The sequence below is a fragment of the Podarcis bocagei genome (genome assembly GCF_964188305.1).
Source record: "Podarcis bocagei genome assembly, chromosome: 1".
In the NCBI taxonomy this organism is placed as follows: Eukaryota; Metazoa; Chordata; class Lepidosauria; order Squamata; family Lacertidae; genus Podarcis; species Podarcis bocagei.
This window is the reverse complement of record NC_138125.1, coordinates 71,926,780-71,944,880: the sequence shown is the minus strand read 5'-3', so window position 1 is coordinate 71,944,880 and position 18,101 is coordinate 71,926,780. Positions and strand designations below refer to the sequence as shown.

Sequence of the window (18,101 nt, the reverse complement as noted above, 5' to 3'; positions counted from 1 at the left end):
TAGATAGATAGATAGATAGATAGATAGATAGATGATAGATAGATAGATAGAAGATAGATAGATGATAGATAGATAGATAGATAGATAGATAGATAGATAGATAGATAGATAGATGATAGATAGATGATATATAGATAGATAGAGAGATAGACAGAGATAGATAGATATAGATAGATAGATAGATAGATAGATAGATAGATAGATAGACAGACAGACAGACAGGATCCAATCTCTCTCACAGTAAGAACATAAGAAGAGCCCTGCTAGATCAGGACTATGGGGAAACGAAAAACACGACCTGAGAGCAATAGCACTTTGTCCAGTTGTGAATCCCAGCAACTGGCATTCAAGGGCACACTGCCTCCAGCAACAATACTTAAGTTTGTACTGAATTGGGGATATTACACCAAGGGTAAGAAAAAGCAACATCATGACCGATTAGTAGTAGTTACCTTTGGCACCCTCCGGGCTCTGCGTGTGGAAAGAAGTTCGCTGGTAGTACTCAAACTGTCTTCGTTCAGGCTGGATGGAGAGGAGGGGATGCCAAGCTGGGCCAGCAGCAGCATGTCATCATGACTGTGTCTCTTGGGTAACCGTGGTACACGATGGCTTCTCCTTTCTGACCAGTTTCCGATTCTTAGTGACTGGCTGCTGGGCTTTGAAGGTAGCTAAGAAGTAAGCATAAGAAAGTAAGAAGAGCCCTGTGGGATCAGACCAAAGGCTTATCTAATCCAGCATTGTGTTTCATACATTGGCCAACCAGGTGCCTATGAGAAGACCATAAGCAGGACATGACAGCAGTAGTACTTGCCTGCTCATAATCTCCAGGCACAGGTATTCAGGGGCACCCTGCCTCTGATCTTGGAAATGGTGTGTAGTCATTTTGTCTAGTACCCAATGATAGCCTTATGTTCCTTTTTGAAGCCATCCGTAGGTGGCCATCATCACATCCTGTTGAAGTGATTTCCATAGTTTAACTATGTGCTTTATGAAGAAGTACCGTATTTTTCGTCCTATAGGGCGTACCGGCCCATAGGACGCACCTCGTTTTTTTGGGGGGGGGAAATGAATTAAAAAAATTATCCCCCCCCCCCACCGCGGCTGCCGCCCCAAGCCTTGCGCACACCTGCCCGAAGCACAGGGCACCCTCCGGAGGGCTCCCCGTGCTTCGGGCGACAGGCTGCCGCCCCAAGCCTCGCGCGCTCGGCGGGACCTCCTGCCGGGCGCGCAAGGCTTGCGGACACTCGCCGGGGTTGCAGGCTGCTGCCCGCAAGCCTTGTGAGCCCGCGGGAACTCCCGCCGGGCTCGCAAGGCTTGCGGATAACTTCCTGAAGCCTGGAGAGCGAGAGGGGTCGGTGCGCACCGATGCCTCTCGCTCTCCAGGCTTCAGCGAAAGCCTGCATTCGCCCCATAGGACGCACACACATTTCCCCTTCATTTTTGGAGGGGAAAAAGTGCATCCTATGGGGCGAAAAATACGGTACTTACTTTTGTCAGTCTTGAATTGCCTACCATTTCGCTTAACTGGATGACTCTGGGCTCCAGGATTTTGACTGATGGAGAAATACTTCTGTCTGTCCACTCTCTCTACTCCACGCATAATTTTACACACTTCTATCATGCTCACCCTTACTCCCCCCTTAAAAAAAATTCAGTAGCCTCCAAATATTGTAAGCTTCATTTGTTGTGAGTTACTCTACCCCCTGATCATTTTGGCTGCCTTTTTGCACACCTTTTCCAGCTCTACAATATCATTTTGGAAGAAAAACAAATTCCACCCATAGAAACACAGTTATTCCGGCAAAGTCCAGCCATGCCGGGCCTTCACTGAATTTTTAATATAATTAGCAGAAAGACCTCAAATGAGCTTCAGTGAACAGTAAATAAGGAGAGATTGTTAGTCAAGGAGACAAAATTGCCCTTTTCATTGAAAAAGACTACATTCTGCCATTAGTATAATGAGCTGCCTTATACCAGCTCAGAACATTAGCCCTTCTAGTCCCATCACTCTCTTGGTTCGCAATCTTTAACTGGGGATGTCTTCCACAGAACTCTCAGTACTTGGCAATTGACTGCTCTAGGCTTCAATTCTATGAACACCTGCATGGAAACAAATCCCACTGAACACAGTGGGGCTTACTTCACAGTAAATATGGTCAGGATTGCACAGCTAGAATAATATTTATATCTCTTCCTTTTTAGATATGACAATACAGAGTCTTTCTTCCCTCCCACTAAACATATATTAATAATTCTCTGTGAAGCGTACTCCCTTTTGTATGTCATAATCTCCCACCATTCATGACCCCAGGTTGTGTTATAAGAGGAAGAGGAAGAAAAACCTCTCTCTATCAACTTTTGTCACACCATGCATAATTTTATAAACCTGTATCGTGCCCCCACTTTACTCATCTTTATCCTAAACTGGCTGTAAACAAAACATTTCCTTAGAGTGGAGCTACCCTACACTCCTGGTCATTTGCCCTTTTCTATGCCCTATTTTTTTTAAGTCCAGTGACTAGAATCCTACACAGTGTGGTGCACCATAAAAAAGGTAAAGGACCCCTGACAGTTAAGTCACGAATGACTCTGGAGTTGTGGTGCTCATCTCGCTTTACTGGCTGAGGGAGCCAACGTTTGTCCACAAGACAGTTTTTCCGGGTCATGTGGCCAGCATGACTAAGCCGCTTCTGGCGAAACCAGAGCAGCGCACGGAAACGCCATTTACCTTCCTGCCGGAGTGGTACCTATTTATCTACTTGCACTTTGATGTGCTTTCGAACTGCTAGGTTGGCATAGATACGTATAAAAGCCACAATATTGACAGTTTTATTTGCAATCCCTTTCCTAATAGGATGAAATTCACCTTTCTCACAGCTGATAGAGACTCTAGTCCCCTCAGAAGTTGCTCTTCATGCATTCCAATAATGCATAGAGGGGAGAGCAGGTCATTCCAGCCCCACCCCAAATGCCCCTATCCCTGCCACTTGTACCCCAAATCTTGGCTAACTGGGCAGAAGATCTGATGGGAAAGCTACACGCATTCAGTGAAACATTCATAGACTCTTGCATGACATCATTACGTTGGGGCAAAGCAAGCGTATGTGGTCTCTGCATGTTCTCAGAATGCATGGCAGGTAACTTCTGAAGAGAGTTCTTTTCTCCCCACATTTCTCTGTTTAAAACCCAAGATAAAAAAAACAACCTGAGCTTTATGGCCTCAGAGTTAAGGTCTGGAATAAACTTAACCACTGAAATGAGCCTAACCATTTTCACCTATCTCCAAGATGCAGATACACCACAGGGGAAGGTATCTGCTCGAATAACTGGAGTTAAGTATGCCCCATGTAACACTATGGAACTCAGGCCATGCTATGGGATTCTAATTTGTTGCTAGGAAAGCATTTTGGCTCTGTGCCTCAGCTATGTATATATACATCAATGCAGGTGTTTCTCTTTTTTACTTGTCTGGCTCAGACTTTGTCCCAGTGAGCCTCCCCAATCAAGAAATAAAAATTGAACACCCCCCCAATGTTTACAGCAAATTTAATAAACAAAATCAGAAAATGGCACATGAATGCAAGGGGATATTCCACACAACCGTAATAGCAGTGACTATCATCAGGGGAGATACTGCGCTTTTGAGTGGTCAGGAAGTGCAATATCATTCCATTAAAATGTTTCCTTGAGGAAAGATCTGGGGACTGCACTCAGACTGATGCAAAAATATGTTCCACATGTCCCTGTCATCAGAGGTTAGGAAGGTAGTTACTGTGGGAAGTCTACTTGCTTAACACAATCACTTTGGGGGAAGCTGGTAACAAGTTTCTTTTTAGGAAAGCAGTTGTAATTTGCTAAAAGTTACTGATTTTATTCTGTCCAGTGGTGAAGTTTGTTTCTGTCTCTGATCGTTTTTATTGTATTGTACATTATATATTGCATTGTAATAATCTGTAAGCGCCAAGGGAGGAACTATGGGCTAGCAGGTAGATGGAAATTTTCAAACACCCATTTGTCATACAAAAGAGAATCTGTGTAAAAAGGTCTTATGTCTTCTGCTTTTTTGTGTGAGATACAAATAATAAGTTTATGTAGTTGTTTAATAATAACCCACTCCATTCGTTTGCTTCAGCACAAACATAAGTTCTAGATTCCTAATACAGTATTGGAAAGAACTAGTTGATCATGTAATCCAATCAGCACTCAGACACAGACTATCTTTAACAACACTAATCCAAATTCATGAGAGATAGTGTTCTTTTTATAAAACAAAATCAGACATTTAAAAATCTATTTTGAACAAAACAAATACACAAGCCCATTTATAATCAATAAGTGAATTCAGAACTAAAGCCCACTGATTCAAAATTAATTTGACATTCCACATACGTCAAGGTTTTTACTGTAGGCTATTATGTCATAAACATTACAAGCCCTTACATAATTTTATCAAAGGCATTTGGAAATAATGCCCTCTGATTTCAGTTATTTTTTTTTCTAGAAGTAAATTACAGTAAACCCAATGAGGCATTTTCACATACATCCATACAGGACCAGCATGACTGTCATATAAGAGGCAACATTGGTTTGGGAGATGAGGAGCTAAAGCAGTTATCTGTCTAAGGAAAATCTTGCTGTGCCTTGCCATTTTCCCATTCATTGTTTTAACATTATTTTTAGTAGATTAGATATAAAGCCTGGGTTGGCAATTCATAATAATTTAGGTTAAAAAAACACCACCACCCAGAGCTTTGCCTATCTTCTATTGAAACTGACAGAACATTCAGTGACTCATTCTGGGAGTTACTAACTTTAGCAAAGGGTAACAAACTTTATAACTATATGAAGTATCAAATAGCATCACAGAATTTAAGTGCATGTTTACAGCAAATCTATATAAACTTAAAGCTTCCTTTTTTCTACAGCAAACATCTAAAAGGATTGTACTTCCTTTCTAATAACCTTTTTTGGTTTCATCAAGTTCATTTACAGTTAGTATCCCTTTTCCTCCCTCTGCTCCTGTGGCTAGTTCTTTTGCAAACAAACAAATAAAACACGTTCACATCTAAACACAAGGTCTGAGCATAGCCCAGCCCTCTTTAGGACATGCTGTATTACCTGTGGAGGTGTTGTGTACTTCCTGTCCTGCGGAGTCCACATCCTGTGCAAAGTATCTAGGGAACTTTCTGAGAACTGCTGGGATTTTCGGCCTGCATTACGGGCTTTTAGTTCCACATCCTCGTACGGATTTTCCTTGGGTGAATCTCCTTAACAAATTTTTTTTAAGGAAAGAAAAACAGATAGGAATGTAAAATTAAAAAAAAAATCATGTGAACTAAGCAAAAGGCTCGTAGAAAACCTCCTTCGCTTCCAGCGTGACTCATCCTTCCAAGTGCAGCTGGAAGTACTTGGAGGAAATTCTGGCTACGAAAGACTGTGTGGTGTTTTTTTTTCTTCCCTGTAGCGATTTCACAAGACTGCTTTCTGAGTCCCTACAGCTCTGTCAAGCTTTATTCATGAATGTAAAAGAAAGCGTTAAACACACAGCTACTTTCAGGAGAACCAGGCAGATTACTAACAGTTCAATCCTGTGTGTTTACTCAGGAGTAGGGATGCCATCAGGGCAGGGCTTGGGGGGATGTGTCCAGGGCCCCTAATCAGCAAAATGAGCAAAATGGCCCCAAACACAGCAGGGCTGGCTCACCACATTTTGAAATGAAGGAACACACGTTGCTATCCACTGTGGGAGTGTGTGTGTGTGTGTTAAGATTATTAAGTTCAGAGTCAAAAATTACCTAACTGCACCACTGCTCAGAAATCCTACTGAGTTCAATGAGACAATGTCCCTTGTAAAATGTGTTTGTAGAATTGCAAATCAGAGAGTTACAATTGACTCTCATAATAAAAATTATGGAAGAGGTTTTTGTTTTGTTTTGCAACTGCCTTAGGGACACTCGGGCTTGGTTTGCATGTCAATTTAATTATTATTACACTAAACAATGGCTATGAACACACTCCCATTTACTCTGAATCCAGTGGGCTCCCACTGTTGGTTTAGGAAGCAATGTACACACGTCAGCCACAACCCAAATCCATCTATATCCTCTTGTTTTTTTAGGAAATACTACATTTTGACACGCTTTCCCCAAAACCTGCTTCAATCTGAATTAATAAGAAGAATGGCCTAGCTGCAGTTAAACTGGAAAGCTGAATAGTGTCTGAGTTGTAAAGGTGAATGTGGAGCATTTTGGTGTGCATTGCTGAAATTATGGGTGCTTTGTTCTTCTCCCACTCCAGCTGCTGTCATGCTGCTAGGAGCTAAGCCATTGTAAACCTTAGGGTTACATTTATACCGAGGCTTCTGATTTGTTTCCCCCCTTCCCAAACAAACCATGAGCAGTAAGCCAAGAATAGATCTTGGTTACTATTGTTATCACTCATAGTTTGGAGAAACCACAAGCCCTAGTTTAGGTACAGCAGCTAAGGAGAAGTGAGGAAGGAGCCAAGAGTACCCACAATTTGAGCAGCAGGCACCAGCACACTGCATAATCACCTTTTAAACCATAGTTTGGTTTAAGCAGGCTTTAAACCAGGTGTAGAGTCTTCCAGATGGCACTGGACTGCAACCCCCATCATCCCAGGCCATTGGCCATGCTTGCTAGGACTGATGGGAGTTGAAGTTCAAAGAAATATCTGGAGGGCCAACAGTTCCACGTCCCTGGTTTAAAGCATCGTGTGAACCAAGCATGTGCATAGAAAGGCAGGATACAGATTATTGTAATAAATGAATGGTAAAAATAATAATGCCATTGTCCGATCACATGCTTTAGTAAATCTATCATCTGTCACCTTATAGTGCAGGAGTTAAAGGAGCAAATTATATTTTTGCAAAATAGGGGGAAATGCATAGGTATAGTCATGATGAACTCAAGCAGAAGCTGTTACCTCACACCAACATTCATGTAACATTCTCATTTCCAATTTCTACAAATGTTTACAAAATCTAAAGGAAATGCTACTTCTACATAAAAATAAATATTGGGTAACCTCAATATGAAACACAAAGCAGGCCACTCAACTAGGTAAGAAATATCCAAAAGCTTGATGGGTCAATAAAAACAAAACCATAAAGAAAAACTGACCTTAGGCCTGATTGCAGGCATGCCCCCCATTTTTATTTTTTTGTAACAAATTCAATAATTTTGAAAGTTAGGCTTTAGTCAATGTTTAAATCAGATGCTTTGGAAAGGAGGTGTGAGGCTCTGGAAGGCTCACATTCTTCCCAAAGTTGAGAAAGCACTAACTAGGCCAGGGGTCAGCAAACTTTTTCAGCAGGGGGCTGGTCCACTGTCCCTCAGACCTTGCGGTGGGCTGGACTATATTATGGGGGGGAAATGAACGAATTCCTATGTCCTACAAATAACCCAGAGATGCATTTTTAATAAAAGCACACATTCTACTCATGTAAAAACACCAGGCAGACCCCACAAATAACCCAGAGATGCATTTTAAATAAAATAATAATAATAATAATAATAATAATAATAATAATAATAATAATAATTTATTATTTATACCTCGCCCATCTGGCTGGGTTTCCCCAGCCACTCTGGGCGGCTTCCAAAAGAATATTAAAATACTGTGATACATCAAACATTAAAAGCTTCGCTAAACAGGGCTGCCTTCAGATGTCTTCTAAAAGTCTGGTAGTTGTTCTTCTCTTTGACATCTGGTGGGAGGGCGTTCCACAGGGAGGGCGCCACTACCGAGAAGGCCCTCTACCTGGTTCCCTGTAACTTGGCTTCTCGGACACATTCTACTCATGTAAAAACACGCTGATTCCCGGACCATCCACGGGCTGGATTTAGAAGGCAATTGAGCCAGATCTGGCCCACGGGTCTTAGTTTGCCTACCCATTAACTAAGCTTTGGAAAGGAGAATTGAGGGCTCTAGGACCCTGTCAGAGCTCTCACTCCTCCTGCCCAAAGCCAGGGCCTTGCTTACCCAGCTTTGGAAAGGCAGTGCGAAGGCTGTGGGGTTGGGAGTCAAATGCTGCTGCTGAGGGCAACCAAAAAGGCATTGAGGGCTTCATGTGGTCCTCAGGCCAGGTGTTGCACCGCCCTGGTTTAAATAATTCCTCCAGGCTCAACTACACAGGAGATGTGTTGGTACCTGCAACTATATGAACACAGAAGTCCTTCTAGGAAAAATCAAGGGTCCACAATCCTGTTCCAACAGCAGCCAGCCAGATATTCCCAGCAGTTCACAAATAAGGGCCCGATGGCAACCACCTGCCTCTGTTGCTTTCACCATGTTACTGCTGAAACTAAACGTTTCACTTAGCTATCATGGCAGTTCTTTAAACCAACCCCCCCTCCATTAATTTATCTAATCATGATGGACAACCTGCCCATGAGGTGGGCTGAAGCAGCCACCTTGGGTGGCAGACAGCTGCGGGGGCGCTCTGCCTACCCCGTAGCCAACTGGGTCCTGCTGCAGCGGCTTCTTCTGGCAATATCTTGGAAGAAACCATTGCATCCATGTGCAGGGGAGGAGCAGAGCCACCTTCCCATTTCACCTCCGCCAGCAAAGCAGGACAGGCTGCCCCTGCTAATCATTTTCTAAAGTCATCTAAGTTAATGGCCAAAACTACCTTTTGTGGCAGGAAATTCGAAGTAAGTGTTGCGTGGGGAAGTTCTTCCTTTTGCCTGTCCTGAATCGACTGTCTATTGGTGTAACTGGATGATTCCCCACCCCACCCCACCCAGTAGCCAATTTGGTGCCCTCCACATGTTGAGGGACTCCAGCTCCCATCAGCCACAGCCAGCATGGACAATGGTCAGGTATGATGGGAGCTGCAGTCCAATAACATCTGGAGGACATACTGGCTCGTGTGTGCAGGTGTGAATTAATACAAGAGAAAGAAAAGTGCAGTGCCTATGTGTGCAAGTCTAGCACTGATAAATTAACAGTGAGGGCTAAAGAATGGAACTTAAATGAAAAATTCTGGCCAGTGGCAAAGGAATGAAATAATTACAGATCTTCCTCAGTGTTGATTCATTTAGAATAAACTAACCTACAGATATTATTATTTTTTTAATTAAACAATGCTACTTTCACTATCTAAAGTGTAGGCAGTGCCTTAAAGAGCACTGCACACAAACCAATATTTTTGGATTGTTTTAATGACAAACCTTGAGCAGCTGCTGCAATAGAAAATTGTTCAATTGGCAGGCCTTGATCATTATCTCAGTAGCATGGAATGCAAATGTATAGAATGCACTGGAACTCACAAACCCTGGAGACAAGATACCTCCCAGCTCAGATGAAGAATAATTTAGAAACTTATTTGGCTATTTTCAGCAAATAAATTTAAATGGAATTTCAGTCTTTGTGGAGTATGAATATGAAGCCATAAATTTTATGATGATACCTTGAAGAGACTGCCCAGAGAAAAAATAAGGACAACAAGCTAGTGTTTCACAATCAGTTCTGAAAAATGAGAAATTCAAAACGTAACAAGTGCAAAAAAAATAGTAACTTAAAGAAGATCAAAGGAATTTGGAAATATCGGCAGAGGTCAGTTACTCTAACTGACACAAAGTCAGGAGACTGAAGTCAGCTCAGGACATTAGCTGTGATTTGTATTTAACAAGCAGGTTTTTAAAACAGCATCAGCTAGAAATAGAAGGAAGGAAATGTAACCCTCTCCTTGACTGGTAAAGGTAAAGGGACCCCTGACCATCAGGTCTAGTCGTGGCCGACTCTGGGGTTGTGGCGCTCATCTCGCTTTATTGGCCGAGGGAGCATCCGGGTCATGTGGCCAGCATGACTAAGCCACTTCTGGCGAACCAGAGCAGAGCACGGAAATGCCGTTTACCTTCCTGCCGGAGCGGTACCTATTTATCTACTTGCACTTTGACATGCTTTCAAACTGCTAGGTTGGCAGGAGCTCACCCCGTCGCGGGGATTCGAACCACCGACCTTCTGATCGGCAAGTCCTAGGCTTTGTAGTTTAACCCACACTAAGGTGCTAAAGGAAATCCCTCATCTGAAACCATTATCTGCTTTGGGGAGATGGCACCAATACAACATTTTCTCCTAATGCAAATAGCAGCTTAAGATGGCACATTTTTCTCAGAACACAGCAAGGGGGAAAGGGGTTAAATGCAGTAAAGACTGGAGATTGGTTTACACTGTTCAGTGCTGTGGGTGCAAGCATTAAAACCTTTAAGTCTGACACCTGAAGACTTAGGAATAGTATATAAATAAATAACATGAGAAAATAAAATTCTAAACTGTTGGAAAGGTAAAACCCATTCTGCTATACTGATGCTAAGCAGACATTTCATTGACACTGAAAACTTTTGTAGGGATTATTTTGAGTTAACATTCAAGATCCATTCTTTAATATAATTAAATGAGCCTCCCTTTCTATGACGAATCATTTTATCATATTATTTATCTATTGCATTTATTTATCTTCCCCATAACAAATGGGTTACAAACAAGTTAAAAACACAGAAGTCCCCGGCAGAAAAAGTCACATAACAGCACACTATGAAACCACCACAAACAACATAGCAGAGATTAAAAGAAATTCAGTCATAATCATAAAATCAAAATGAGGAGAGCCACAAAATCATCTTAACAGGGCTAAACCATATCATGACATCATTGCGAAAGCTTTGGAGCCGTTTACAAACAGATTTTAAAGGCCTGGGGAAAGAAGGGTGCCAAAAGGATATTAAAGGGGGCACCAGGGGAGCCTCTCCAGGGAGGGCATTCCACAACTGGAGAGATGCCCTCAAAAATGTCCTCTCCTTCATAGCCATTCCCAGCTGCTCAGATTGTGGGAGCACTTGGAAGAGGGCCTCAACTAATGGCCTCATGGCCTGGGTAGGGACAAATGAGAAGAGGCTATCTTTCAAGTAATGAAGTCTCAAGGCTTGAATCACTCTCCCACAGGTGTTGAAGGAAAAGAACAGACTTTACTTCAGCTTAAGACCACATCTCTTAAATCCAGCATTTTGCAATATGAGAATTCTAACCACAGGTCCTTAATGGAGGTCAACTGTCTTTAAATTTTTATGCCCCCCCCCCCCGCTTTCCTAGATTCCTGAATCTACCGCTTCCAGTGCATTTATCTGCAGAATAGTTTTGTTGGCAACGTGGTGCAACATTTTGTCCAAAGTAAGAGCAAATGAAAGCCATGGTAAAATAATCAACACACTTTGGGGAAAATAAAGAATAATGTGCTGGGGAGTTGAAGCACTGATGAGTTGTTTGTGATGGTTGCACTCCTTCAATGTGCAGCTCCAAGGAATGCAGCCAGCCCCTCAGTGCAGCAAATGTCTTGCCACACTGGCTGTCAAGCGTGGCAGATGGGAAGCCAAGTCTAGGCAAAGCTAAGCGAGCCAACAATGAAGTGAGGCAAGAATGAAAAATGGCATCAAGAAAAAGAAAAACTGAATTCCTCATATAATTATCTGGAGCAGCATGTTTCCTTTGCACTCTGAAAGCAGGGATTTATCAAAGGGAATTTCATGTAGCACATAAAGCATTTCTGCCCGTTAGTCTATAACTAAGAGAACATATTTGCAACTCAAAAAAATCTGTCTTTAGAGGCATTTTCTAGGCAACACAAATAGCGATTCTCAAAGCAGGTGTTAGCTTGCAGACAGGCTTGAACAATCTGCTGCTCCTTCAAAACCACAATCCTGGCTGATTTGGGACTGACACTGGCAAGCAGACTGGAAACAGGGAAGATGAATCATTGTTGAAGCTGTGAGCAGACAACGGTGGCGACTTTCAGTTCCCTAGGTTCAAGAGATTGCATTCTTAGGGACAGAGAAGAGCCTGCTTCACCTTAAAAGACAGGTTACAGATTTCCGCAGAACTTTGTATTTTGAAGAGTGCTCCATGTATGTGTATACTTATGCTCAGGTGAACACTGACATACATGAAAATTGGGCCTAAATATTAGTAAACCATGTTTTCAAGAACATAATTTATTTAAGATACCATTGAGAATTCCCGGAATGACACATTACAGGGCCAGTGGTGCCAAGGATACTACAAATGACTCTGTATAAGAAGACTGCAGGTTCAAAGTCCTGCCAGTCTCAAGGCCACAGGAGCTGCCTTGGGAATGGCCATAGGTTAGTAGAAAAGCACTTGCTTTGCATGCACCCAGGTTTAGTTCACTGCATGTCTGGAGAGGGCAAGAAAAGGCTCCTCCCTGAAACTGTGGCAGCTGCTGCCAAGCAGTAGAAACCACAAAGAGCTGGATGGATCAATAGTCTGACTCAGAATAAGGGAGCTTCCTATATTCCTAAGGACAAACTCAGTCATCTGTTACCACCCCACAAGGAAGTCGGGGCAGGGCAAGCAGACAAGGTCTCACCTGCTCCCGATACATATATTCCCTGAACATGGATGTACTGTGTGAACTGGGCTACAAACAATGGGTTTTAGCATTTTTCTCTAGAATAATTCAGTATTTGCAGATGCATGTCCATAGTCAAAACTTTGAAAATTCAATCATGATAAACAAAGATTTAAAAATATGAAAGTAAAAATAGGACTTATTTTTAAAATGTGCAAAATTGTGATAGGTCAATGAAGGTCTGCTTTATTGTTATTGAGTAGTTTTCAAGATGGCATTCATAAGAATTGAATATCATGGTTGGGTCAAGTAACTTCCAGAAGAGTCATTTAGGAAAGCTCTCCTTGTACTGCATATAGAGCTGTCACGCTATTAAAGAAATTTCAATTGATTAATCGTATGAGTTTTAGCTTATTAATCAATTGATTGAATCTGCACAAATTTGAATGTCAGTAAAGCAATACTACTGAGGTAGAAGGAAGCATTCTTTCTTCTTCTTTCAAACTTACTTTCAGACATCAGTTGAATGATGGTGGGTTTTTAATGCCGCTTGTTTATTCTGTTCACTTGCTGAGTTTCCAGAAAGTCATCATATGCAGCTATCACCTTTTATTTCAAGCTAATCTTAAAACAATAAGAAGTTCTCAATTAATTTAGTATATAATTCGAGCTCTTCTCAGACTCCAGAGAAAACCTCTAGTTAACCTCATAAATTACTACTGAGCATCTAACAAAAACAAGTTTTTTAAAAAAGAGAGGAATGGATCCAAACCAAAATCATTTTTCTGGACATCCATTAGCTTCGAAAAAGTCTGGACTCTCCTCAAGCATTTGTGACTGACTCTAGTATATACTATGGGGCCAAATATAAAACAAAAAAAGTGCAAGTGGAGGAGAGTTTTGGAAAGGTTGTACGATGTCAAGTCTGCCTCTAGCACTAGACTACAGTGAGCTTCTATTGCTATGGTGGACTAAGAAGCCCAAAAGGAAACACCTGTAGCCTCTAGTAGGGATTTTTGGATCCAGATCAGACCCTTACAGTTCCTGTGTGACTTTACAATAAAACAATCTTTTTAAAAATCCCCAGGAGCAATGTTGTTTAGTCTAATGTGTTCTGCTTAGTGATGTAAACAAAAGAGACTGGATCCAACAACAACTTCTTTCCTATTTTTCCTTTCAATATAAATTGATTTCAGTGGAATTATCTAATGGCAAATTATGGAGAGGGAGGACATATTATCCTGGAAATGTGTGCAAAGTGCATTCAGGACTATAACTTAAGCATATGAAAATTTGAGTGGAGTAAAACCAATTGTTGTTGTTGTTGTTGTTTACTCATTTAGTCGTGTCCGACTCTTCATGACCCCATGGACCAGAGCACACCAGGCACTGCTGTCTTCCACTGCCTCCCGCAGTTTGGTCAAACTCATGTTTGTAGCTTCGAGAACACTGTCTAACCATCTCATCCTCTGTCATCCTCCTTGTGCCCTCCATCAGAATCAGAACTTTATTAGCAAAGCCAACAGGCCACAGCTATACAAGAATTAAAAATAAAATAAAATAAACATAAAAGGGGATAAAAACAAACAAAAAGAGGTCCGTCAGATGAACACGTCTGTCACTCAGATGGTGGCCCTCAATTTCACAGCTCTCTCGATGTACCTTGCGACCTTCTCTGTTGTCTGACTGTCCGTCTTTCCCAACATCCAGGGAGACTTCTCTTCTCATGAGGTGGTCAAAGTATTGGAGCCTCAGCTTCACGATCTGTCCTTCCAGTGAGCACTCAGGGCTGATTTCCTTAAGAATGGATAGGTTTGATCTTCTTGCAGTCCATGGGACTCTCAAGAGTCTCCTCCAGCACCATAATTCAAAAGAATCAATTCTTCGGCGATCAGCTTTCTTTATGGTCCAGCTCTCACTTCCATACATCACTACTGGGGAAACCATAGCTTTTACTATACAGACCTTTGTTGGCAAGGTGATGTCTCTGCTTTTTAAGATGCTGTCTAGGTTTGTCATTGCTTTTCTCCCAAGAAGTAGGAGTCTTTTAATTTTGTGACTGCTGTCACCATCTGCACTGATCATGGAGCCCAAGAAAGTAACATCTCTCACTGCCTCCATTTCTTCCCCTTCTATTTGCCAGGAAGTGATGGGACCAGTGGCCATGATCTTCATTTTTTTGATGTTGAGCTTCAGACCATATTTTGCGCTCTCCTCTTTCACCCTCATTAAAAGGTTCTTTAATTCCTCCTCACTTTCTGCCATCAAGGTTGTGTCATCTGCATATCTGAGGTTGTTGATATTTCTTCCGGCAATCTTAATTCCGGCTTGGGATTCATCCAGCCCAGCCTTTCGCATGATGAATTCTGCCCTCCCACAGTAATTCTAATTAGAATACATACATACTGCCGGATCGCACCCCCCAGCCACGCCGCCACGCCAGATCACACACCCCGGCCGGGCACAATCGCCACCGTGCGGATCACCCCACCCCCTTGGCAGATCGCCTGCCCCTGGGTGCACAGCATTGCTCCGGGTGCCCGAGCTCTGCCGCTGGCAGTAACAATGAAGGTGTGGATAGTAGTTGACAAGAATATGTGCCTTAGTCACACAGCATTCTTTTCAAATTTATCAATAGGGTAGAACTAAATATTCATACAGCAAGAACCAGGCAAACACATCTAAAGGAGCCACAAAGTGCTGTAGGAGTGGACGATGAGCAAAGGGGGAATAAAGAGAAAGAAAACCTTCAACCAATTCCTGCATTGCTGGGGGGTTTGGTCCCTTCCAACTCTACAATTCTCCAATTCTCTGAACTCTGTCATAGCTGTATTCACAGGACTCCCTGAAGAATTCAGGAGGCTGAGACAGAACACGCTGTCACTATTATGCCAAACCATTCCAGTGTTAAAGTGTGGGTCAGAGTCAGGCAACTGTCAAGCTGCCACCTCATCAAAGACATTCACCAGCTATAATGTGAGTTATCAAGGCCGTGGGTACCCCGATCTGAGAGGAAATGAGGCACAGGATCAGCTACTAGCACAGCAGAAAAAAGTCTGACAGCAAAATAAAGGGCAGCTAGCGTTTTAGCACGTTTGACAATTCTCTTACAGTTAGAACAAATGCTATGCAGAGCAGAACCTCAGAATGTATCACCACACCAGCTCCTTTGGCATTTTGGTCCCTTCACTGTCCCTCTTTCAGAGGCAGGTGAAAATATTTCAAAAAGTTTTTGCTTTGTAGAACAACACATGCCATTACAGTGGTACCTCGGGTTACAAACACTTCGGGTTACAGACTCCGCTAACCCGGTAGTAGTACCTCGGGTGGAGAATTTTGCCTCAGGATGAGGACAGAAATTGTGGTCCGGTGGCACAGTGGCAGTGGAAGGCCTCATTAGCTAAAGTGGTACCTAAGGTTAAGAATGGTTTCAGGTGAAGAATGGACCTCCAGAACGAATTAAGTTTGCAACCTGAGGTACCACTGTATGGGGTGCTTTTAAACTAAGTGTGCTACTTTGATCTTCTTAATGCTTTGTACTATTTTAAAAGTTTCTACATTTATAATGAACTTTGATTGACTTTATTTCACAACTGTAAGTCACCTTGCGTATTTCTGTGGAAAGTAATTTCAAAACGCAGTCAAACAACACTCCCATGCCACAGTAGGGGTGCTGTCGTAATATTAATTCTAACTAGTTACAGCCATATAATCTGAAAAGATAACCAGTCCTTAAATACTGCAATAAAGCAAAGTAGAACAATTCTCATATCTGAGTTGGTCACGATATATTGCTACTTTTTTAAAAAAAGGAATAAGACATCTGTGCACCAATGCACAGAGATATAATAAACCCAGTCTTTAACTCCATACCTGCGAGAAGAACAATCTGATATATGTGCATGCACTGTGTGTTTAATGGGACTCAATGGTTTCATAAGTTATATATCAACAAGAAATCATTGAGTTTCTAATTACAAACCTAGTATTAATAGACCTCTGAGGAAAAAGAAGGAATTTTAATCAAACACATTCCTCTCAAAGCAATATACTAGGATATAACTATTTGGCCTTCAAGTTTGCATGAATGGGAAGGATACCAGTATTGAAGATGAATGTATTACCATGGATCCTAGTTTTATCACTAAATAGAAGTGGGAGCTGCAATAAAATGTTGCTGTGGAGTGCTGCTGTTCAGGATTGCAGCATTCTGAGGCCATTGAACATGCTTAGTTCGTATTCAACTGTTATTGGGGTTCACAGCCTTAGAATTTGTTTTCTAAATATTTGTGTACTTCTATAAACTTTGTATTTGTACTTCTACAAACTTTGTATCATCAGCATGTGTACTTCTACAAACTTTGTATCATCAGCATGTGTACTTCTACAAACTTTGTATCATCAGCAACAGCAGCAAACAACAGGGAGAAATCATCATTTCTCCCTGTTGCGTGCTGCTGTTGCTGTTTTGGCTACATAAAGAATGACAGTCACACAGTCAAAACTAAAGGGAATGATTCCATTATAAGTCAATTCATCATTATTAGCATTTCAGCAAATGGTACTGTCATTTTTTGTTGGTTTGTTAGGAAAAAGATCAAGGATTATTGTTCACACTGTGTGTAAGATGGTTGCTAAAGTAGGGGTGGAATCTCCACTTACATGCAGAAATTCTGAGTAAAAAACTGGTACACTGAAAAGAGGTTTTGAAGTTGGAATAAAGAGAAATAAAACTTTGTCAATCCAGTTTGAAGAATCACAATGCTGTGAACAAGCATGCACCCAAATTACTGTGACCAATGGCAGTGTGGGAAAAAGTGGCAGGCACTTTCATGCTCTGTTGGTAGTCACATAGTCATTCAAAGTGGATTTATTTATCTGTAATTTTGGACTCCAACTCTTCCTCCAAGGAGCTGGGGTTGCTGGCTTCCCCAGAAGTGTTGTTTGGCCACTGCTGAGAATAGGATGCTGGCTAAAATGTACCCTCTACCCAATTCAGCATAACTCTTATGTCTGTTTTCTCTCAACTATGTGTGAGATACTGACCTGCCCAAGTCTATCTGTAGGCTTCACAGCACACCAACACACACACACACACACACACACACAAACCATGTCTCACCATTCCACCTGCAACCCTCTAGACAGCTTGTGATAAGATAGATTGAAAAGTTTTCAGAGTTTTATATTCTAAATTCGTAACATTTAAAATGAAGGCAGACTTGCAGCATATTCCATTTACTTGTCCTTATTTGATCTTGCAGTAAAGGGCGGGTGAGAAATCTTATAAATAAATAAAAGAAGACATAGGAAATCACCTAAAAATAAGAGCCTCCGCAACTCTTGGACACGTCTTGATAACTGGGGGAGGGGAACTTTTTACACGTAGTAACTCAGCTGGCTATTTAAGCCAATTATATTAGAAACATATTGAAGTGGCATAGCAAGCCAAGATAAAATACGCTAGCAATCTGAAAACTAATGCTCAAATAGCGTTCCAACAGTTCTTTCTGTCTAGAACTTCTGGTTATACAGTTGTACCTTGAAAGTAGAACGGAATCCGTTCCAGAAGTCCATTCGACTTCCAAAACGTTCGGAAATCAAAGTGTGGCTTCTGATTGGTTGCTGGAAGCTCCTGCAGCCAATTGGAAGCTGTGGAAACCGTGCCAGACATTCAGCTTCTGAAAATAATTTGAAAACTGGAACACTCACT

At 41.8% G+C, this 18,101-nt stretch overlaps 1 protein-coding gene across 8 annotated transcripts in view; it reads right to left on the bottom strand.

The window, feature by feature from the left end:
- Positions 1-18,101, bottom strand: part of DENND2B (DENN domain containing 2B) — a 163,317-nt gene that overhangs the window by 45,255 nt on the left and 99,961 nt on the right. For 5 of the 8 annotated variants that reach the window (XM_081210971.1, XM_081210970.1, XM_081210974.1 and 2 more), the window contains 2 exons: positions 5,119-5,267; positions 453-668 (listed from right to left, as the gene is read on the bottom strand). In XM_081210971.1, coding sequence (XP_081067097.1) covers positions 453-668; positions 5,119-5,267 — 365 coding nt within the window. Of the gene's footprint in view, positions 1-452; positions 669-5,118; positions 5,268-8,172; positions 8,193-8,406; positions 8,427-18,101 lie in introns of those variants that run through there. The other 3 variants (XM_081210976.1, XM_081210977.1, XM_081210973.1) reach the window with 3 other exon arrangements.